Source organism: Chiloscyllium plagiosum, chromosome 28, assembly GCF_004010195.1.
Source record: "Chiloscyllium plagiosum isolate BGI_BamShark_2017 chromosome 28, ASM401019v2, whole genome shotgun sequence".
NCBI classification, from domain to species: Eukaryota; Metazoa; Chordata; class Chondrichthyes; order Orectolobiformes; family Hemiscylliidae; genus Chiloscyllium; species Chiloscyllium plagiosum.
Genome location: NC_057737.1, coordinates 18070061 through 18093814, shown reverse-complemented (window position 1 = coordinate 18093814; position 23754 = coordinate 18070061). Strand labels below are relative to the sequence as shown.

General features: G+C 39.7%; 1 protein-coding gene across 2 annotated transcripts in view; it reads left to right on the top strand.

Annotated features, from left to right (window-relative positions):
* The window catches only part of ssh2a (slingshot protein phosphatase 2a), a 169203-nt gene that overhangs the window by 24155 nt on the left and 121294 nt on the right, over positions 1-23754 (top strand). For both annotated transcript variants that reach the window (XM_043718420.1, XM_043718419.1), the window contains exon 2: positions 21027-21070. In XM_043718420.1, the coding sequence (XP_043574355.1) occupies positions 21027-21070 (44 nt within the window). The remainder of the gene's footprint in view (positions 1-21026; positions 21071-23754) is intronic.

Genomic DNA, 23754 nt, shown 5'->3' with positions numbered 1-23754 from the left:
AAATATTTCTTATTTTTATATGTGTAAGATCCAATGTGATAGTATCGAGATGGGCGGACACTTTCGTTTGGATAGTCGATTTTACCTTCAACAAGGGAAGCCATACTGATCTAATGCTGTGCTCTTAAGGAGATTTTGTTTAAATCTATAATTTTAATGAGTCTGCTATTTAAACAAACTAACCTTTGCATTCTGCAAATTACAGGTTAAACTGGGAAGGACTAAACCCTTACCATTTCATAAATACTGTATGTGTATGTGTATGAAATCCCAGCAATAAACAAGGTCCGAAACAGCTTCTGCGGTTGCATGAACATTTGTCAGTTTCTGGAAACTCATTGTGGCGATAGAAAGACAGAAGCACTGCCTCGCGCATGCATTTACTTTTCTCTGCCATTTTTTTTCACGAGCGGCTCGGTAAAGTGACTGGAGTGCTGAAAACACTTACTTTTGCAAAGGGTTGTGTAAGTAACCCTTATCTAAAAAATATCCAGTGGCTGATGCTTGAGGTGCTTGTGTTTCTTTGTTTTTGCCAGCATTTTCACATGTTCTTCAGTATGGGTAAATTGAATACACTTACCTCTTTGATGTAATGTTTTTGCGGGACCTTGAGATCATCTTCAGATAATCCGAAATTTGGATAAATGATATTCGGATAATCGAGGTTCCTCTGTATATGGTTTCAATTTGTGGTTTGACTAATATTTTCCAGTGTCGTATCACATTTTCAAACCTAAATTCTGTTCCCTCTTTTATAAAATAAATGTTTTACTCGTTAGTGCAATTGCAGTATTACATTGAGTACTGTACATTAAATATTGGTAAACTACTTTAATGATTTTTAATCTTTTTCATTTAATGCAATGCCTTATTCAGCAAAGGATCGGCTAAGCATCAAATAGGGATTGTCATCAGTTTACAAATAAATTCCCCTCCACTGAATCTTTTCTGAGTTTTTTTTTGAAACCCCTGTTTACTTTGACTTTGGGTATAAATCCATACATTCAACTTCTGAAACTTTTTAAAAAGAAATGTTAATACCTTTTTATATTCACTTTCATTGCCAATTTTTATTGTTTCCCATATCTTGTTGGGGCATGGTTACCTGAAATTTACCCTCAGTTTGTGCTTTCTGATCCCCAATCTTTAATTGTAAGTACTACCTTGTCGTCATTCCTACATCCAAGACATTATTAATATGCATTAATTCCATTCCCTGTTTAAAAATTTTCATTTGTATGATCTGCATCTCATAAGCCTGACTGTTATTGTAGAATCACACTTTCAAAATAAACTTCCTTTAATTTAGATATCTTCCACTACATAACTAGGTTCTCGGAATCATGCTTATTTTTTGGCCTTTTTGTAAAATGTGTTCAATATTTAGCCTTTGTTTCTTCCACTTTTCAGGTATGGCCTTCCAGTTTAATGGACTGAAAAAAAATTCAGCCTCTCCCCCAAATAATCAGTTCATTACAAATTAGGTTATGGGATGGGTCAAATTGAGTAAGTACATTCCGATGAGAAAAAGCAGTTCCAAGGGACAGACGCACTATCTGCAATTTAGTTAAGTTAAAGCTAAAGATTATATCAAACAAACAAAATCATGTAATTGTGCAAAGACAGATGGCAGATTGAATAGAATATTTTTTTAAAAAGCAAAACATGATGAAAATATTAATGAATGTCAAATCAGAGAGAAAATTATCTCGATGTCCAAAAACACTAAGTTTTTGTGCAGTTTAATAAAGGAAGGAATTTGCACAATGATTGTCCTCCAGAAAATGAGTCTGGGGAATTTAGTTATGGAGAAGAACGAGTTGGCAGATGAGTTGAATGGGTGTATTGCATCACTATTTGCTATAAGGGATACAAGTCTAACATCCTGAGAAATAATTGTAAATCAAGAAAAACTTTGGAAAATTCCAAACTCAGGGGAAGTAGTACTGAGGACATTTTTGGAACTGCTAGCTGACTATAATTAAAAAGAAATGGCTAAAGAGGTAGTTAATTTGTTGGTTTTGAGTTTCCAAAATTCCCTAGATTTTGGGAAGGTTCCATTAGATTGGAAAATAACAAAAATAACTGCTTCATTGAAAAAAGCAGAGAGGTGGAGAACAGGATTACAAGCCAGTTAGCTTAACATCTTTCATTGGGGAAAAATATTAGAATCTATTATTGATGATATAATATGGCACTGATGTGTGTTTTTGCTTCCGGAGAGGTATCTCAATTTGATTTGACAATGCTTGTTATCCCTCATAACATAAACTAGGGTACATTGATATTGAAAGATTCCCAGATGGGGCAACCCACATGGTAGCTCAGTCATAAGCGCGGCTGCCTCACAGCGCTAGGGACCAGATTTCAGTTCCAGCATCAGGCAACTGTCTGTGGAATTCGCTCATTCTCCCCTTGTCTGTCTGGGTTTCCAACCCACAATCAAAGATGTGCAGGTTACGGGAATTGGCCATGCTGAATTACCCTATAGTGGCCAGGGATGTGCAGGCTAGGTGAATTAGTCATGGGAAATGCAGGGTTAGGGGAGAGGGGGGCTAGGTTGGGATGGGATGCTCTTTGGAGGATTGGTGTGGACATGGGATGAATGGCCTGCTTCCACACTGCAGGGAATGTTTGTTTATTACAGCTTCCTAATGTATACAGATATTTCGTCACAGGCCCTTCAGTGTATGGGTGCACGTTTTAGCTATTTGGTTGCAAAACGTAGTAAGCTTCCCACAGCGTGTCATGCTTCAAATAGCCTAAGTTAAGATGGAGTCTGAGACCTAATATCTTCTGGTCACATGCTATGATACAGTGATGATCTCATGAGCATGTTCATGCTGACATACTGAGACTTAACGTACTTGGCACTTGGAGAAATTCATGTTAAATGGGCCGAATAAACATAGTTTAACTATGACATTTAACTAATTTATTGATGTTCTTAAAGCAATAACCTATGTTGAGGACATTTGATTAAATGCAACATCAGAGGTTGTTATGAAAAATAAAGGCTGTGAAAAATGTTAGCATGGTTAGAAGAATGGCTAGCTAATGAAAATAATCAGTAGGCAAAAATTGATGTTTTTCTGTTTGGCAAGGTGGTTAATGGTCCCTAGCCAGATAACAACAACATAACAGAAGTTTAGCTGTCTGGTCTGGGATCATAATATCAGTTCTGAGGAAATGTCACCAGACCCGAAATGTTAGTTTTGCTTTCTCTGCACAGAGAAGAAAGTGAGGTCTGCAGATGCTGGAGATCAAAGTTGAAACTTTATTGCTGGAACAGCACAGCAGGTCAGGCAGCATCCAGGGAACAGGAGATTCGACGTTTCGGGCACAGGCCCTTCTTCAGGAAGGAGCAGAGAGTGTTCAGCAGGAGAAGATAAAAGGTAGGGAGGAGGGACTTGGAGGAGGGGAGTTGGAAATGTCTTCTTCTTGACCTCTCCGCCTCCATCCTACTCCCACCTATCACCCTCACCTTGACCTCTTTCCACCTATCACATTTCCAACGCCCCTCCTCCAAGTCCCTCCTCCCTACCTTTTATCTTCTCCTGCTGAACACTCTCTGCTCATTCCTGAAGAAGGGCCTGTGCCCGAAACGTCGAATCTCCTTACATTCCCTGCAACTCGACCTACCCCAGCTCAGGACAACTCTCTCACAGACCTGTAAAGGACCTCTACTGTTCTTCATTTACAGAAGAATCCATAGACTGAACAAACAGTTCTTTCTAGCCATTTCGGAAATTAAAGGCATGATTCCTGAAGAAGGGCCTGTGCCCAAAACGTCGAATCTCCTGTTCCCTGGATGCTGCCTGACCTGCTGTGCTGTTCCAGCAATAAAGTTTCAACTTTCTCTGCACAGATGCTGCCAGACCTACTGAGCTTTTCCAAGGTTTAAAATCACACACCAGGTTATAGTCCTACAGGTTTAATTGGAAGCACACTAGCTTTCGGAGTGCCGCCATCGGGTGGTGTGGACCTGTTGGACTATAACCTGGTGTTGTGTGATTTTTAACAGTCCAACACCAGCATCTCCAAATCATGAGCTTTTCCAGCAACTTCTATTTTTGTTTGTTGATCATAACAGTAAGAAGCAGCAGAAATTGTTACACCGTTGAGCACATCTGTAAGAAATGTTTGCTTCTTATCATGATTGATAATGCTCGGCTTTGAGTCGACATGTTCTTATAATGGCAAAATTAAGATAAAGCACTTCTTACGGTGATGATCCGCTTATCTCCAGCAGATGTTGATGTCAAATACAGCACGACAGTCTTGATAGCACAACATGGTGGCTCAGTGGCTAGCATTGCTGCCACTTGTTTCCTCCCTCCGGCAACTTGTCTGTGTGAAGTTAGCACATTTTCGCCGTGACTGCATGGGATCCCTCTCAGGTACTCCAGATTCCTCCCACAGTCCAAGGCTGTACAAGTTAGGTGGATTGGTCATAGGAATACAGAGTTACAAGGACAGAGTGGGGTGCTGTTGGAAGGTCCCTGTGGACTCGAGCCAAATGACCTGCTTCCACACTGTGTAGGGATTCTATGAGTGATATTCTCAGGGTGTCTGTGCTAGGCCTAGATGTTTTAGAATTTGTATAAATGACTTTCATAAGGGTATATTGTTATATTGCTAACTTTCACACAAAGATAGACAGCAAAGTAGTTGTAAAGAGGAAGCTATAAGCCTCCAAAAGGATACAGATAGATGAAGTGAATGGGCAAAAATCTGGCAAATGTGAAATTGTCCATTTTGATTGGAAGAAATGGAGCTATTTATTTTAATGGTAGGAGGATGCAGAAGGCAATGGTGGTCCTAGTGAATGAATCGCAGGGTTAATATGCATATCTATTTAAGACCACGCTGAGGCAACAACCTTTCTTTTAGTTTAGTCTTGGAATTCTGTTTTAGAAAAGACAGTGGCAGCAGACTCTTTAAATATTCTTAAGGCAGAGATGGATGGATGCTTGGAAGCAAGAGGATGGAAGGTTATCTGGAGTTGGTGGGAATGTGGAGCCACATCCTCAGAAACTGGGATGCTCAATGCACATCAGTCAGTATGCCAACGCATGGCTTCTGCTTCAGGAAGAAAAATGTAGAGAATGTTGTTGTGAAGTTGAAGTTACAATCCGATCAGTGATTATATTATTAAATAGCAGAACAGGCTTGAGTGGTCCATTAGCTTACTCCTGTTGTTAACCTGTAGGTTCATATGTATTTTCCTTTGTTTTCCTCCTTTTGATTTGGATCAATATTCTGATCTTTTGAGTTATTCCAAAAGGTTACTTCAGAATAATTGACTTAATCATGAAAAGTATGGAAAGTATTTATATTTTCTGCAGTATTGCTTTTGTTGGATCGTTTGTTTCATATTTTACATCTTTCAAAACCATTTGAACCTATGCAGACGTTGATTCACAACATTACTTAAAAGGATCCCCTTGTTCATGAGAGCATTTGAAAGATTCCTCTGCAATCCGATTCACATGACAGACTTTTTTTAGTCTATCTCAGAGGTTATAAATTACTGAATATAAAAGTAAAGAGGTTTATGCTTCAGTTTTATACAGGGGAATGGCGAGATCATGTTGGGAATGCTGTACAGTATTGGTTCCTTAATTAAGGAAGTATGCAAATTGTGACAATTCTATGGCTTTAAGAGGTGTATTTTGACCTTTTTTTTTTGGAGAGGTTTTAGGACAGTGATTTCGAGCTGTCAATATGAATCCAATAAAGTAAACTGCAAGTTGGAACAATCGAAGCACCCTGAATGGGTGGGTTCAAACCCTCGCAGAACCAGCATTTTTAGCTTTAATCTTTCAGTAGCAGTTACTGCTGGGCTCTTCGAAGCTGGATGTAGAAGCTGTTTTTTCCTCTCGATTACAACTAAGAGCTGGGAGTTCTCTTCCTGCTACTAGAGTTGCATATAAGACAGCCTGTTTCACTGAATTTGCCTTTGTTCGGGGCAGTGGGGAAGGTAGCTGGAATGCGATAGGTAGATGAAGGTGGTGGGAGGGGGGAGTGATAGGGTAGAGCAGAAAGGTGGGAAGGAAGATGGATAAGTAGCAGCGTTCAAGAGGACAGTGGCAAGTTGGAAGGTTGGGACTGGGGTAAGGTGGGGGTGAGAGGGGAAATAGGGTAACTGGTGAAATCCACCTTGATCCTATGTAGTTGGAGTGTCCCAAGGCGAACGATGACGCGTTCTTCCTCCAGGCGTTGGGTTGTTAGTGTTTGGCGATGGCGGAGGCCCAGAATCTGCATGTCCTTGGCAAAGTGGGAGGGGCAGTTGAAGTGTTTAGCCACAGGGTGGTGGGGTTGGTCAGTGTGGGTGTCCTAGAGATGTTCTCTGAAATGATCCACAAGTTGGCGTCCTGTCTCCCCAGTGTAGAGGAGACGACTTTAGGTGCACATGACCATTCTCTCCATGACTCCCTTGTCAGGTCCACGCCCTCTCCAACCTACCGTCCTCTCCTTGCACCTTCACCTGCCATTGCAAGAAGTGCAAAACCGGTGCCCACCACCAACACCCCCACCTCTGTTCAAGGCCCCAAAAGATCCTTCCACATCCAACAGAAATTTACCTGTACTTCCACAGCTGTGACCTAGTGCATCTGTTACACGCGATGTGGTCATCTCTACGTTGGGGAGGCAGCACGCCAACTTGCACTTAGTTTGAGAGAACATCTTTGGGACACCTGCACATACCAACCCCACTGCCCTGTGGCTGTTCACTTTAACTTCCCCTCGTGCTCTGCCAAGGACATGCAATTCCTGGGCCTCCTCATCCCCAAACCCTAACTATCTGACCCCTGGAGGAAGAACGCTTCATCTTTCGCCTTGGGACCTTCCAACCACATGGGAACAATGTGGATTTCACCAATTTCCCCATTTCCCCTCTCCCATCTTATCCCAGTCCCACTCTGCACAGTGCTCAACTGTCCGTTTTCCTTCCCACTATCTGCTCTACCCTCCTCTCTGACCTATCACTTTCACCCCCACCTTCATCTACCTATTGCACTCCCAGTTACCTTCTCCCACCCCTCCCCTCCCATTTATTTCTCAGCCCCCACAAGCCTCATTCCTGATAAAGGGTTTATGCCTGAAACGTCGACTCTCCTCTTCCTCGGATGCTGCTTGACCGGCTGAGCCATGCTCTATCTTTGAAAGAGGATCTGGAATAAATAATCTATAGGATGTGCTGCAGGGATGAGACTATCTAAGCCAAGAATTAACATTGTCCACAATAATTTTATGCTGGCATCAGAACAGTTAGTGATTTATAAGAAATGCCCTTCCGTCTCTGACATGAATATTTGAGGTAAAACATGGATTGGCTAGTCTATAAACTTGAAAATTGATCAGTTTGTAAGGTATTTTAGCGCAGTTACTGCCAGTGTAGTTCTTGAACAAATTGAATGGATATTGGATACCACATTTATTTTCTTCTGATATTACTGTCTTAACAGGTGTAGGCAATTGGTATGAACATTATTCCATCGTCAACAAACCAAATGAAATTAAAATTTATAATCATCATACAATGCTCAACAACTTCTGTCGACCTTTAACTTACTTTAGATTGGAACATTCCTGGGCTTTTGTTGCTTCAAAGCCATGTCCTAATCACTGTGGGCATCTTCAAGAGGAGAGGCGAAAAATAAATCACTTAATTTGATTGTGGAGTTAAGCTTTATATTCCTAATAGTGTCAATTTGTCTGGAGTGTCTGTAGCAATCCAGCACTCCCTCTGTTTTGATAAAATCTGCACCTGTGTCCTTCTTGGAAAATTTAATATGTGCAGGACCTGTTTATCACCTAAATTCAAACAAATAGAATTGTATATCATGGCAAGATTCACTGCAAAATTAGCAGTGTTGTTCAGACACAAGTTTCGGAAAATATTTCTATGAAATACTTAGTTCCTTTTTACTGATGGGTGGGGAGAGAGATAAGAATTACAGTTGTGATGTGTGTAAATTGAGTCTGAAAGACAGGCACTTTTTTTTTTACTTTTGTTGGCGTAAGACATAAGCCAAGATGCCTCCGAGGATATTTAGTGAGAGAGAAAAGCATATCCTAAGCAAGCTCGGAAAAGACCACAAATTATAATACTTAGTATGTGGACCAGGATCGCAACTGCTGCAAAAGATTTTGAACACAAGGGGAAATGGCAGAAGAAGATCCAGAGGGCATCATCTTGAGGCTAAAAGAAGCTGTTAATGATGGAGAAGAGATCAAGACATTTATTACTGAAGGTATGAAAATTAGAAATTACAGTAGGATTGGAAGATGTGGTTAATTCAATCCGTACAGTGGAACAAACCACTCTGGCCAGCGTGGAGGCAGCACAAGTGTGACATTTGTGTGGTTTGAATTAATTATAACTTGTGGAGGTTTGAGGCAGGGGCTGGCTGGAATTTTATTTGAAACATGAACCAAATAGATGAAGAAGAGTTCTCAAGAGACCACTGCAAAAAAATCGAGAGATAAAATGCATTTCGACTGCTTCAAATTTGAAGCATTGGGGGAATCACAAATTGATGAAGGTCACTGAGGGCACTGCTGATGTGAGAACAGGCCTTTGTTTAGGATTTCATCTGTGAAGTAACATTTTTAAAGAAGCTACAGAATCTGTGGAGAGAAAAACAATTCGTTTCAAATGAAATATATCTTCAGAAGAAGTCATACTTGGCTCGATGTTGACTCTGTTTTCCACAGATGCTGCTAAAGCTGCTGAGTTTCTCCAGCATGTTTTGTTTTTATTTTAGACATCCAGTATCGACAGGATTTTGCTTTCAAAGAAATTTTTTAAACTTTTCCTGTGGAAGTAGAAGTCTCAAGGTGCTTCATAGTTAAACATTGGATATTTAACAGTAAAATAGTTCAGAAGGGACATGTGGCTTGATGGGAGGTGTGGGTTTCAAGGAGATTTGTAAATGGCTGATGGAATTTAACGTGAGCAAGTGCGAGGTCTTGCACTTTGGCAAAAAGAATAAAAGCATAGACTACTTTCTAAATGGTGAGAAAATTAATAAAGCCAAAGCACAAAGGGATCTGGGAGTGCTAGTCGAGGATTCTCTAAAGGTAAACATGCAGGTTGAGTCCGTGATTAAGAAAGTGAATGCAATGTTGCCTCTTATCTCAAGAGGGTTGGAATATAAAAGCAGAGATGTACTAGACTTTATAAAGCTCTGGTTAGGCCCCATTTGGAGTACTGTGTCCAGTTTTGGTCCCCACACCTCAGGAAGGACATACTGGCACTGGAACATGTCCAGCGGAGATTCACACGGATGATCCCTGGAATGACAGGTCTAACATATGAGGAACGGCTGAGGAAACTGGGATTGTATTCGTTGGAGTTTAGAAGATTAAGAGGAGACTTAATAGAGGCGTACAAAATAATACATGGCTTGGAAAAGGTGGATGCTAGGAAATTGTTTCAGTTAAACGAGGAGACTAGGACCCGTGGACACAGCCTTAGAATTAGAGGGGGTCATTTCAGAACAGAAATGCAGAGACATTTCTTCAGCCAGAGAGTGGTGGGCCTGTGGAATTCATTGCCACGGAGTGCAGTGGAAGCCGGGACGCTAAATGTCTTCAAGGCCGAGATTGATAGATTCTTGTTGTCTAGAGGAATTAAGGGCTACGGGGAGAACGCTGGTAAGTGGAGCTGAAATGCGCATCAGCCATGATTGAATGGCGGAGTGGACTTGATGGGCCGAATGGCCTTACTTTCACTCCTATGTCTTATGGTAAAGGAGAGCATGAGTAAGGTGAGACAAAAATGTTGAGGTAGAAGAGGTAAATGCAGCTAAATGGATTATGAAATTTGAGAGAGCAGCTAACAGCGCCATTGTCAGTAGTGTGGCAAAGAAGGAGGAAGGCACAGATCCAGAGTGAAAAGAAGAACAGAAGTTAAAATTTTAAGAATTGGGATAGAGAACTGCACAAATTTTAAACCTCAGCCAGTTCTAAATTGACTAATCTTAGGAATGTAAGTGCTACAAATTCTATATTTAAATACTGCGAATCAAGGGTGTTGCTGATGTGGCTTGCAGCTGAAGAAGAAACACCATTCGATGCAATGCTTTTCTTGTTCAACGGTTTCACATTTGCTTCAAGATTTATATGAATACCAGTCCCATGAAAGGGATACTAGAAAGTAGCTGATGTCCCTGCACTCAAAGCCCAGGAAGAAATCAATAGGAGAAGGAGGAAAACATGACAATAGCAATGTGATGTTAATGGCCACTGAATAAATAAGTGACAAACAAACTGATATTGTTCGTGAAGCCACAGTTAACACAGTGCTTGAACCATTATGATGACTTTCTTAATGCAAATTCCAGACCAATATGGATGGATTCTTGTTATTAAGTTGTGCATATTCACAGGCATCAAACCATCATCCACTACGAAGAGTGGCACAACACCTATTGTAGTTATCAGTATCCTTTGTAGTAAAAGCCTGGTTAACAATCATTTGATTGGTTCTAAGTTGGGTCATTTGGTCAATCACATTCCCAGAAAATGGACCAAACCTGATTGTGTACTTCTCACTCTCAGGTTCTAAGTAAAAAGAGGAATACGATTATCTAAAAAAACTCTGTTCTCTGTTTGTAATGAGTTTGCCTGGTTAGAAAGTGTATATAATCATTACCCAATCAGTAATCACTCAGCACATCACCAAAGCCATATTGATATGTGGTCCAGCTCTCCGTCCACGTGATCTTGCTACCTCTGGTGCTACTTTTAATCACTATCCAGCCACCATCGCTTCTCCAGACACAGTTGACCACAAGTGGAGGGGATCGGACAGGTTGAATGACGAAAATCCCAGAAGTAGCATTCCTGTTCTTTCGTACAATTTCTGTGCAGTCGTGTAGCACTAAAGACAACACAATCACGATATCCGTTTTATTCCATACACTATAATCCCTAGAAAGAAAGGAACTAGGTTTTTGGTCACTCTCAAATAATAGCATCATCTCAAATGAATACAATAAGCTGAACAACTCCAGTTTTTGTAACTCAAGGATCAAAAAGTCTTAAAGGCCTTTCATCTCATTGAAGCAAGCCATCTAATATATTTATCTTCACTACTTTGCTTGAGAAAATGTTCCACGTGCATGTTTGTCTTTCTGCAAATAAATTAATTTTAATAACTTTTTGAAAGCCATTTCTCATTCATTTAAATTTATGCACTTTGATCCTCAGGTCTGATACATTATGTGAGGTGCTGCATTTTAGGAAAGCAAATCTTAGCAGGACTTGTACACTTAATGGTAAAATCCTAGGGAGTGTTGCTGAACAAAGAGACCTTTGGAGTGTAGGTTCATAGCTCCTTGCAAGTGGAGTCGCAGGTAGATAGGATAGTGAAGAAGGTGTTTGGTATGCTTTCCTTTATTGGTCAGAGTATTGAGTACAGGAGTTGGGAGGTCATGTTGCAGCTGTACAGGACATTGGGGGTATATGAATAGGAAGGATTTGGAGGGAAATGGGGTGGGTGCTGGCAGGTGGGACTAGATTGTGTTGGGATATCTAGTCGGCATGGACGGGTTGGACCGAAGGGTCTGTTTCCACGCTATACATCTCTATGACTCTATAAATGAAAAAGACTTGAATATTATGTGAAATGATATCAGTATTTTGAACAAAATAGACTTTTAATTAGTGTACTATGTTTTAATTAATTTGTACAGTTCTTTTGCCATAATATGACGTAATTTATTTAATGTTATTTTCATTTAATTGTGCAAAATATAAGCCTGTTTGGAGTGTTGCTGATAATCACTGAAGTTGCTTTTATATACTTCCAATTTGATATGCTAAGTAAATTATCCTGTGTAGGTTTGCAGTTGGGATTAGCCAGCTGACGCCTTGATATTTGTAATGAGCCAAAATGACAAGCAATTCCTCAGGGACTGAGCAAAGAGTGTTTTCTGTTTATCAGAAGAGAATTGATATGTTGAAGAATTTTCTTTTGTTCAAGATGTACCAAGGAGGAAGGCTGACATGAAGGTGGCACATGTTCCCTCACAAATGGTGTGATTATTTTGTAATGAATAGAGCTAGTTTGTAGAATTTTGAATTTACTGGAAGAACATTTTCTATTTGTCATCACACATTCAGTTCCTCTGTGTACAGCACATTGTCGATATTCCACTGGGCCAGTTTGAAACTCTATTCATATTTGGGCAAAGAAGGAAATCTTAAAACTCCCACGTTATGTTGTGTTGGGGGAGGGAAAAATATAATTATCATACCACATGCTTGATAGCACATCACAACAATCCTAATTAGCACCTCAAAGCTTCTTGGGCAGCATTCAGCATGGCAGATTTTGATGTATGCTTCACATTATAAAAACATCAGTAAACTTAATTCATTTTTAAATGAGAAAGAGCTTTGATATAGGCCGCTGTTTGCTTGTTGTTGCAAATATAGTACCTATACAGACCTTTAATTTTGCGTTCTTCTCTGCTACAGTTCTAACTGCATTGAACAATGTAGCCATGTTATTACAAACGTTTCCTCTGCTCTTGCCTATTGACCTTTGCATTGGTGAATTAAAACTATTTTGCCAGTTTTTAAAAATAAGATATATCAAAGACAGACTAATCTGGTGCATTAATTATTCTGTGGATAAATAAATGTTCTTGGCTGCATGAACCTGAAGAGTATTATTTTATACTGTCCCTTCTTGATTATTTCTTTTCTGCTTCCCCTATTTTTGAGCAAATTAAATCTTTTAACTGTTTAATGCTTTGAATATCTCTGGGGTGTCTAATGCTTTGAATATCTCTGACAAATTCTTGAAATGCTGGTGATGAATCATATACAAGAAAACCTGGCGTGTAATTAATTATTTTCTCAGTTTCCAGAATACTGGGGTGGAGGGGGAATGAGCAACTAAGTTTGCCATTTGCGATCCCTATTATGCTAACCATTTAAAGTGTACTCATGGACAAAGATGAGTTTAATCCTGACCTGGTGGTGAATTTCCCTACAGCTAGGATATGCTTCACAAAATTACTCATTGTGGCCGTTTTTAAGTTGTATGCTTTTTACAACAACATAACTCAGTAAAGACTGGGATATGGGGGAGTGGCAGTTGAAATTGTGAGGTGGCAGATTTTTTTTCCCCTGAGTTTTGTGACTTTGATATTCTGTGCTTCAGAAGGCAATAATGGCATGGTCTACATATTTTTAAGGTGGAAGTAGATACATTATTGTTAGGCAAGGAAATGAAATACTATCAGGAGTAATTGAAAATATGGATTCCAAATATAAATTGGCTAATAACTTATTCAGTGGCTGGGCAGGCTGGAGGGGCTGAATGGTCTACTTTTGCTCCTAGTTTGTATATTTGTAGATATATTTAAAGGAGGGGTGTAGATCTGTGGGCTCAACTGGATGAATGGTGGAGATTTCTGAGGTACTATGAAAATCTTGGGCAAAGATGATCCTGGAGGATTTAGGTTTGTGTGTGTGTGGGAGTGAGAAATGACACTTGGTTAGCACATGGTCTTTTGCAACCAAAGTACGGAGTGTTCCAGGTATCTCTGTGAATACTCCTTCCTTAAGCAACGCCATTATTATTTGGTCATGCATCTCATTGCTGTTTGCAAAATATCATATGATTGAAATGGCTGTATGTTTGCCTTTTTAGTATTGAATTTTAAAAATCTTTTCTGTCCTTTTATTATATCCAGTGGTTGATAAATCTTTAACAGAAGAAAACGTCAAATCCAAACCAGAATGGTAAAGGGAAGTTCAAAGAAAAATTTGCTAACGTAATCTGGAATGCAGTAGAAACAGACTGTTAAAGCTGAGCTAACTGCAATGTTTATAAATGAATTACATATACACATGAAGAATTATATGGACAAGCACAACAGGTATCTAGATTTTATTAGAACTGAATAAATGATTTCAGTATAGAGGTATACTGAAAAGCATCTTATCTTAAAACATCTGACTATTTGAGAGGCATCACAAAATGTGAAATACAAGTCTCTCAAAAAAGGGACTGGATGATGGCCTCTATTGCTGCCCTCTTGTGGCATGCCAGTGGAAAAGTACATTTTGAGCTTTCAGATTTTTGATTGTTTATTTATCTTGCTTGTTGACCTTCTCAAGTTTTTACAGAGTTGAGAAAGTGCAATATGTTTGTTAACATTGTTAGACTGGTGATAACTGCATCCAGATAAGGGAAATCAGGCAAGAGTAGGGAAAAAACAAAAGAAGCAATTAAGGAAGAGAAGCCTTTGGTTGCACTGCTGAATCTTTGTGCAAGGAGTGGGGAAATGTGCGATAGACTTTTGTCCTTTTTATTCTCTCTCGGGCCAGGAGAAGAGGGAACAGGTGAATGAAAGTTCCGTAAGGAGAAACCGAGGAAGAAAACGGCTGTGGTGCACACACCAGGAGATTTTTCTTGGCTGTTTGGGCAGAAATGGTCAATAATCCAGGAGGAAAGGGATAGGCTTATATTTGGTTGGGTGGTGGAAGGGAAATAAATTACTTCTGAAGAGGCAGGTATTTAGTTGTGCTTTAGATGGGGAAGTTGGAGATTGTTTTGCAAAGAGGGATGTTAGAATTATTTTATGTAAGGGTGTGGGCTGTTACTGACATGAGAAAAATTGCATTTTTAAAAAATTACTTTTGAGATTTCTAATCAATTTCTAATTGAATCTGCTTTGCAGAGTATTTAGCATAACCGTACTATTTAATATTTCTTATCCCTTGCATCTATAACTGCAGTAAAGAATGGATATTTTAAGGATCTGTCGGGGAGCCTTATCATGACAAACATTTTGCTGTTCCTGCCTGGTAAACTTTTTGAATTGATGAAATTAAATCATTTTTAAATAATGAAGTAATAATTGATATGCCAAAAAAACAAAATAATATGCAGTTTGAGTGAATAAATAGATCATTTCAGGGCTACATGAACATAGGGTCTAGATGATCTTTTTTCATTCTTTCAGAATAATTTTTATTTAGTTTATACTTCCTCTGGTTTTACTTCTCCTGTTCAATGAAAACAATTTTATAACCCCTAGCCGTAATATTTTTATTATGGTGTTTATGTACTTTAGAAGTGCTGCTTTGATAACTAATTGTAACTATAGCAATCATAGTCTTTCAGTCAAAAGAAACTAGCTTGAGCACTTCTGGAAACAAACATGCAGAGTAGAGAAATCTTTGTTTCAGTCGCTGTTTCCTATTGAAGTAGTTTCTTAGTAATAAGAGGATTTAGGCTCCAATTGATTCTCAGTGGGATTGTGGTTCTGATCCTTTCACTAGTTCAGTGTGCTTTTCAAAGCATTATAACATGCTTCTTCGAGAACAGGACCAGGCAGGAAATACTCTTCAGCTGCTTTTAAGATTTCCAGGTGCATTCTGTGGTCAGCTCTCATTCAACCAAATTTTGCTGACATTAGTGACATTAAAATGTAAATTCTCTAGATGTTATGGCAGAAAACCTTGAGTTACGAGTTATTGGATAATGTGCAGTATTTGGCCATTAGCTTTGCAAAATGTCACCTCTCACTCAACCATCCTATGGGGTTCATGCAGTTGTTGCTTTTACCTATTAAACTCAGCACAGAAAATTACAGTTGTGGTACTTAGTAGGGCAACAAAAATTTATAACATAACCTCAGGATGGTGCATTGCCTCTGTAGTGGCAGGGTTAAGGAGCAGTTGCAGGACACTTTTTTTCTTTCTTTTAAGAGAGGGTGATCAGACAGTGGTCATGTCCACATCTAGAAACATAGACTCTCTACTTGGTCTAACAAGTCCACACTGACCCTCAGATGACCCACTCAGACCCATTCCCCTATCCTACTACTCGACATTTACACCTGACTAATGCACCTAACTACACATCCCTGAACACTATGGGCAGTTTAGCCTGGCCAATTCACCTAACCTGCATATCTTTGGATTGTGGGAGGAAACCAGAGCACCAGGAGACGAATGTGTAGTTATGGCAGATGTTAGGTAGAAAATTAGGTGGAGAGCTAAGCTCAATACAGAACGTTCAGAGGAGAAAAGCAAAAAGAGGGGCAAAGAGGGATTATAAAAAGGAAATCTCAAAGTCTTCTATACACATGTAGGAAAGGGGTGTGGCAGTGGTGATGTTTATAGACTGGCAACTAAGAGCATCAAGATACTCTTCTGGGAATATGGGTTCAAACCTAACTTTGACAGATGGTGAAATTTGATTTAATAATAATCTGAAATGAAACAAAAGTTGATCTAATAGGGATTGTGGACAGCATTAGTTGTCATAAAATTCTATCTGAGTCACTCATGTCCTTTGTGATGATACTTTGGGATGTATTTTATCCTGATTTTTGTTTGAGAAGAGAGGTTGAGACAGAGTTGCCAAGCATCTGTTTTAAGCCAATAAGGTAAACAGCTTGTGAGGCCATGGTTTTTTCAAAAACATTTGAACAATAGAAGCAGCCTGAAAGGGTGGAGTCAAACTCCCATAGAACCAGGATTTTAGTTTAACTTCCAATAACTGTTGGGGTTATGACAGCTGCTATACATCTCTCCCTGCTAAGGCAAAACACTTGAGGTCTCACTCTTGCAGTTTTCTCTTGATGGTCTTTTCTCCAGGACTGGAGCAATATTGCATCTGAGACAATCAACTTCACTGGATTTGCTTTCGCAAAGGATATGTTTATGGAATGTTACTATCATGGAACAGCTATTTGGTGGTAGTTAACATGTAAAGTATTTTGCTAGTTACAGTTAAGCCAATTTTTAAAAATTCAAATTTTGTCTGTAGTTTAACTGGATTCTAAGAACAAAGTGTATTTTGCTTTAAATCAAGATTAGAGCAGTGCTAGAATACCACAGCAGGTCAGGCAGCATCCAAGGACCAGGAAAATCGATGTTTTAGGCAAAAGCCCTTCATCAGGAATTCCCGAAAAGCCAATTTTCCTGCTACTCGGATGCTGCCTGACCTGCTGTGCTTTTCCAGCATCACTCTAATCTTGACTCTAATCTCCGGCATCTGCAGTACCCACTTCTGCCCTGTGTTTTGCTTTAAACCTGGTAGTTTGACCAATTGAATTGCATCCAGAACACAGTACCTTACACTTTCTTCTTAAAATAAGAAAAAAGATGGGCTCTAGGCTATCTGAATATATTTTGAGGGGGTTTTGTCTGGTACATAACATCTTTAAGGAAGAAAATCTGCTTACCTTACTGTTCTGGCCTATATGAGACTCCAGACCACTGAGCAATATGGTTTGCTCTTAATTAGGGATGAGTAATAAATGTTGACCAAGCCAATGACTGCTGCATCTCATGAATTAATATTTGAAAAAATAACTATAATAAAAGATGGCAGGCGGAATTAGGAACTAAGATGGGAGGAGGGAGGTATGGCTAAAACATGAAGTGAATACATTGCATGTGTCTTTATGAAGGAAGCAAATGTAATCCAGGCCATGGAGGAAACTCTGTCACCAGACATCTTCAAAAAATGATGTGGTGGTGTGGTTCTGGTGGATAGACTGTGTGCCTGAAGTTGACAAGACACTGGGACTAAATCAGATGCATCCAAGATAGAGTTATAGAGTCATACAGCATGGAAACAGATGTTTTGGTCCAACTTGTCCATGTCAACCAGGTATCCCAAACTGAACTAGTCCCATTTGCCTGCATTTGGTCCATATCCCTTGAAATCTTTCTATCCATGTACCTTTTCAAATGTCTTTTTAAATGTAATTGTGCCAGCCTCTACCACTTCCTCTGGCAGCTCATTCCATACAGGACCACCTTCTGCATGAAAATGTTCCCCCTCAGGTCCCTTTTAAATCTTTCCCCTCTCATCTTTAAACCCATGCCCTCCAGTATTGAATTCCCCTACCCGAGGGAAAAGACTTTGGCTATCACCTTATCTATGCATCTCATGATTTTATAAAGCTCTGTCAGGTCACCGCTCAACCTCCTAAACTCCAGGGTAAAAGAAGTCTCACTCAATCCAGCCTCCTCTTCTAATTCAAATCCTCTAGTCCGGGCAACATCCTTGTAAATTGTTTTTGCACCCTTTCTAGTTTGACCACAGCCTTCCTATAGCAGGGTGACTAGAATTGAACTAGGAGGAAGTGAGGACTGCAGATGCTGGAGATCCGAGCTTAAAAATGTGTTGCTGGAAAAGCGCAGCACGTCAGGCAGCATCAAAGGAACAGGAGAATCGACGTTTTGAGCATGAGCCCGATTCCTGAAGAAGGGCTTATGCCCAAAACGTCGATTCTCCTGTTCCTTTGATGCTACCTGACCTGCTGCGCTTTTCCAGCAACACATTTTTAAGCTCTGACTAGAATTGAATGCAGTATTCCAAAAGTGGCCTCACCAATGTCTTGTGCAGTTACAATATAACATTCCAACTCCTGTACTTAATGTTGTGACCAATGAAGGCAAGAGTGCCAACACCTCTTTCACCATCCTGTCTATATGTGAAGCTGCTTTCAAGGAATTATGAACCTGCACCCCCAGCTCCCTCTGTTTCTACAACACTCCCGAGGGCCTTACCATTGAGAAAGTATAGAAGGTGTGAGCAGGTAGGGAAGGACTGAAGTTAGGGTTGCTTGACAAAAGCTCAGCTAGCATGACTTTGACCAGATAAGAACTTGCGGTAAACAATGAGGTGCTGGAGGCAAGGGTAGTGGTTTAACGAGGTAAAGAACATCCATTGTGTAATGCCAGATAGCTTAACCCTTACTGTTGATGCTCGCTGATTGTAACGGTGACCCACTCAATATAAATGTTGCCTTATTTGAATGCTGTTCCCTGTAAGTGACTATATGATTCCTTAAGAATCTGCTGTTTGAGAGAAGACCAAGCACTCATGTCTTTGTGTACATGGGCAATCGCGCTCTCTCTTCATGGCTTGGAATAAAGCTAAAGAAGGTAGAGCCATACTGTGTCTCTGAATGTTTGCTTCGACTGTTACGGGGACACAGAAACAGGACAACATCATTAACAGTGTAATGTCTTTCAATCATATGTATTTATAATAGGTGAATTCATGATTCAGGCCTTGGTGTTCAGGGAACAATTTCAAACTGCACTTGAAACAAAATTTGCAAGCATTGTGAATAGCGGGTGTGAGTATAGAACTTCAAAGGGACATTGGCAAGTTAATGGAGTGGCAAAGTAGGGGGCAGATTATACTTAATGTGAGGCAGTGTGAGCTGACCTTCAGTAGAAAGAACATGGAAAGACAGCATAAAATAAAAAATGTCTGTAAGATTCGAGAGATCTGGATGTATACATGGATATAAGGGGCTCTTTTGGTGCAGTGATAGTGTCCCTACCTCTGTGCCAGAAGACCCAGGTTCAAGTCCCACCAGATTACATAGATGTCTCATGTAGGATCAAGTTGATTTTTAAAAAATGTGTATGTTATTAAAAGTGGCAGAACTGGTGGAAAGGGCTGTTAATAAAGTGGACAGTATCCTCAGCTTTATTATTATCAAAGGCATAGAATACCAGGGCGAGGAGGTAATGCTGAACTTGTATGACATTACTTAGTCCTCAGTTGGTATTGTGGACAATTTTGGAAGGATGTTGAAAGTAGAGTCACAGGTAGATAGGATAGTGAAGAAGGTGTTTGGTATGCTTTCCTTTATTGGTCAGAGTATTGAGTACAGGAGTTGGGAGGTCATGTTGCGGCTGTACAGGACATTGGTTAGGCCACTTTTGGAATATTGCGTGCAGTTCTGGAATGCATCCTATCGGAAGGATGTTGTGAAGCTCGACAGGGTTCAGAAAGACTCGATGACGTGACAGTAAAAATTTGAAAGGAGTGGCAAAGAGGTTTGCAAGAATGGTTTTGGAGACTAAAGACCTCCATTATGAAATTAATTGGAGAAGTTGGGATATTTTCTTTGACATTAATAAGGCTAAGAGGCAATTTGATGGAAGTTTTTAAAATTAAGAATCTGGTCATAGTAGACGGGGAGAAATTGTTACCAATTGTGAAATGATTTGGGGTTCAAGGACATACGTTTCAAGTAATTTGCAAGAAGGTGCAAAGATGATGTGAGGAAAGCTTTTACACACAGTGTGTAGTCAGCGTGTGGTGGAGGCAGATCCAGTCAAGATTTTCAAGAGGGTATTAGGTTATTGTTTCTATGTAAGTAATGTGGATGGTTACAGGGGAAAATGCAGGAGAATGTTCATTTGAATAGCTGTTTAAGACCCTGGTTGAATAGCCTCTTGCGCTGTAACAATTCATAATTTCCTTTTTCACTTTTGAACTTTTTGTATTTAGCCTGTTCTTCTTTGTATTATCGACTTAATGACTGTTGTATGCACCTTTTCTGTGCTTTATATTGCTTGCACTCTCTCTTTCATCACCCAAGGAGATCTGACTTTTTTTCCCCCTTGTCAGAATGTGTTGCGACAGTACCCAAGGTAGTCCATTGTCTACTTGTCAGATTTTGATTTCAGTTAACTGGGAGAGATCCATTCACCCTCCACTGAAACTGGTACTTCCCTAGTTTAATGTTTTACAGGCAAAGTACCAGATGGTGCCCAGATACTTTGTTCGAACACCGCATAGTTAACCAATACCATAATCATTGTCTGTCTGATTTTTGTTTTTCCTTCTCCCCAAATGTTGCTCTGCTGACATTTTGATCCTCTTGACCCACCTAACCAACCTTATTTCACACAAGCACATAAAGCAATGTCTCTTTCCTGTTGGTCCAAAAACATACTCATCTAGAAAATTATCCTCTTCTCCCAGTTTTTTTTCTTTTATTGTATTACTATCCTGGTGTATTAAGATCATTACATTAGTGAAGAGAGATTTGCATCTCCCTGTCATTTTCTTCCATTAATTCATAGGCGTTAATTAATTATTTTTGAGATACCAATCAACTTATCAAATCCAAGATGAAATCTATTTAAGTTGTCACATTGTCTTGCTCAAGTAAATTTTTTTGGGAGATTTAAAAAATAAATTTATTCTTTTTAATGTATTGCAGGAGGCTGACAGTGGAGAAGAAGAACGTAGATCCCAACCACGCAGGTAAGAGGCAGCACTTCATTTCCTAAGCAGTGTCTATTCTACAAGGACTTGCAAAAAATAGGGTGCATAAAATTTCCTTTAAAAGCATCTTGATATTTTGAAAATAAGTGTAGAAATATGATTTAAAATCCATTGTTAATCCAAGAATTGATCTACGATGCAAGTGCTCCACTTTGTGGTAAGAATCATTACTGAAATGTCAATTTTGGAGCTTATTTAGAAGATAACCTTAGAAGTATTAAATAGCATAAAAGAATTAGCTTAAGGTGACGACAGTTTGAATCTTTTTAGTTGTTAACTTGGGTATCAGGGCAGTTTTATTGGCGGGGGGAAGCACTGCTCTTGCATTTGCAATTCTGCGTGTGCTCTTGACCCCCTGTCTCTCTGTCTATCTCTGGCACATTCTTGCCTCATCTCTAGCGTGTGCATTTGTGATATCTCTCCCTCTCCTGCATAAGACCTGTCTCTTTCTCTCACTTGTGAATGGGCCTTCTCATGTGAGCGCAGGCCCTACTTTCACCCCAAACCGTGTGCACCTGTCCTCTTGCAGATACTCCGTCTCTCTCTCTCTCTCTCTGTCTCTCACATGATCTTTCTTTCTCTCTTCTGTGTGCATTTTCTGTCTGACATATCACACTTAGAATGTGATGAAATTAGAAATGATAGATCTGGTTTCTTTGTAGTCTGTAAAACAGAAAGAACAAAATTAGAACTGATCCTTGGATGTAATCTGGTGCCATTGTCTTTAATCCATAACCCACATTGTGCACTACAATTTGAAGTCCACCAGATGGTGCCCAGTTACTTTGTTCTTCAAGAAGCAAAATCCCATATTTGTGCTTTACACCGTGAAAGTGATGGACCGCTGACCATTGACAAAGACCACTGTTTCTTTTGGCAGGTTTTCTGTTAATTAATGCAATGATAACAAGCAGCTCTTCTCAGTGTTATATCTAGTGGGGCATTACTGCTGTCAATTCTGCCCAATGTCATTACTTGGATGCAACTCCAATTATGCTTTCTTAGAAGGCAGGAGGGTGATTGTACTTTTGACTTAAGCTTTATTATCAATGTACTCTAGTCCAGGAGTACAGTGAAGAGTGTAGAATTTTTCCACACATGGTGCCACCTTAGGCACAAAACACGGGTACAATTAGTAACATAGAGAAACAAAGTTAAAAGCATTACCACTGTTCTTAGTATAAGTAGAAAAATAAAGTTAAAAGTTGCCATTATCGTCCTTCCTAGTATTAAGTGGAAAAATAAGATACAAAGGTTAAAGTTCAACAGTCTTAAGTGCACTCCCTGCAAGGACTTGGTCCCAACTACTTTGGCCATTCAAGGAGATGCCACAGATACAGGGGGATCAACACTACTACTTTGAGCACTGGGACTGTCACTAATTCAGATGTTGGTTATATGGTTGATTATTTTCTATTATTCTGTGGTGAGATGATGCCAAAGATTTCCTAACTGGGCCTAGCTGCTAGGCCAATTCTTAGACCTGGCACTTTTCATAACTGGTTTATTTTGGAATAGACATCACTGCTCCAAGCTCAGGCCTTTGGTTATTATTGTGTTCTACAGCAACATGCATTTTTATGGCATCTTTGAGACAGTGAAATGTCTCCGGGCACTTTACTGAGCTATAGTCAAACAAACTTTGACACCAAGCCTCAGTAACACAAGAAACAAGAACAGGACTAAGCCGTTTGAATAATTGAAGCTGCTTCAGCATTCAGTTGGAGTGAACCTGACGTAATCGTGGCTTTAACTTCAGTTTTGCCAGCCTGTCATAATCTTTGATTCCTTTTTTGTTCAAATATGTCTAACTCAGCCTTGAATATATTCAGTGACCCTGCCTTTACTGCTATGTGGGTAATTATATCCAAAGATTAACAAACCTCTGCAACAAGAACTTTCTCCTTGAGTAGCCTCAAGCGGTTTCAGTATGGGAATGGGAAGAAAAGTCATCAGAATGGAATTGAGCAGGGGCAGTACCCACCCATCTGGACAGTGGGAGAGATATTGTAAGAGGATGCAGTAGTAAGCAATGACTTAGCTCCCAGACAGGTTGAGAAGTTTGTAAAGGAATACTTTATCATGGCTATAGTAACATAGGATATCAATTGTGACTTTGAGGACCATTTTATTAGTCTGGTAGAAGTGTAAACCTGATTGGAGTAGTTCAAACTGGCCACTGCAAAAATTGAGAAAGCAGATTTGGGAGACATCATTACACCATTAAGAACTGTAAAAGAGAAAAGAGAATTGAAGATGACATGGGAGTTTGCAAGGATACTAGACTTCAAAGGTAATACTTTGAGAAGAGAAGTTTATGATAATAGATCTGGAGGGAAAAACTAGCCATTCACTCAAGGGCTGGCAAAATAAGTTGCATAATCAGTAGTTTAAGAGAATATATTTGAGACTTAGAAGTCTGTCTTGTGGACAAGAAGAACCAAGGGAGGTCGCGAATGGAAACAGAGAAACTAGAAAAATATTAAGTACAGGGCTAGGACAGAGTGAACTGCAGGGTAAGGTTGGTCCTGCTATGCCAACTAATCAAAGGAAGCATGTTTTTAATGGTGTTTTAATGCATGTAGTTTATAGTTGGAGTTGACCAGATTGGAAAGAGAGTGCAGTGGCGAACAATTCTGCAACATTTTAATGCCTCCTGCCTT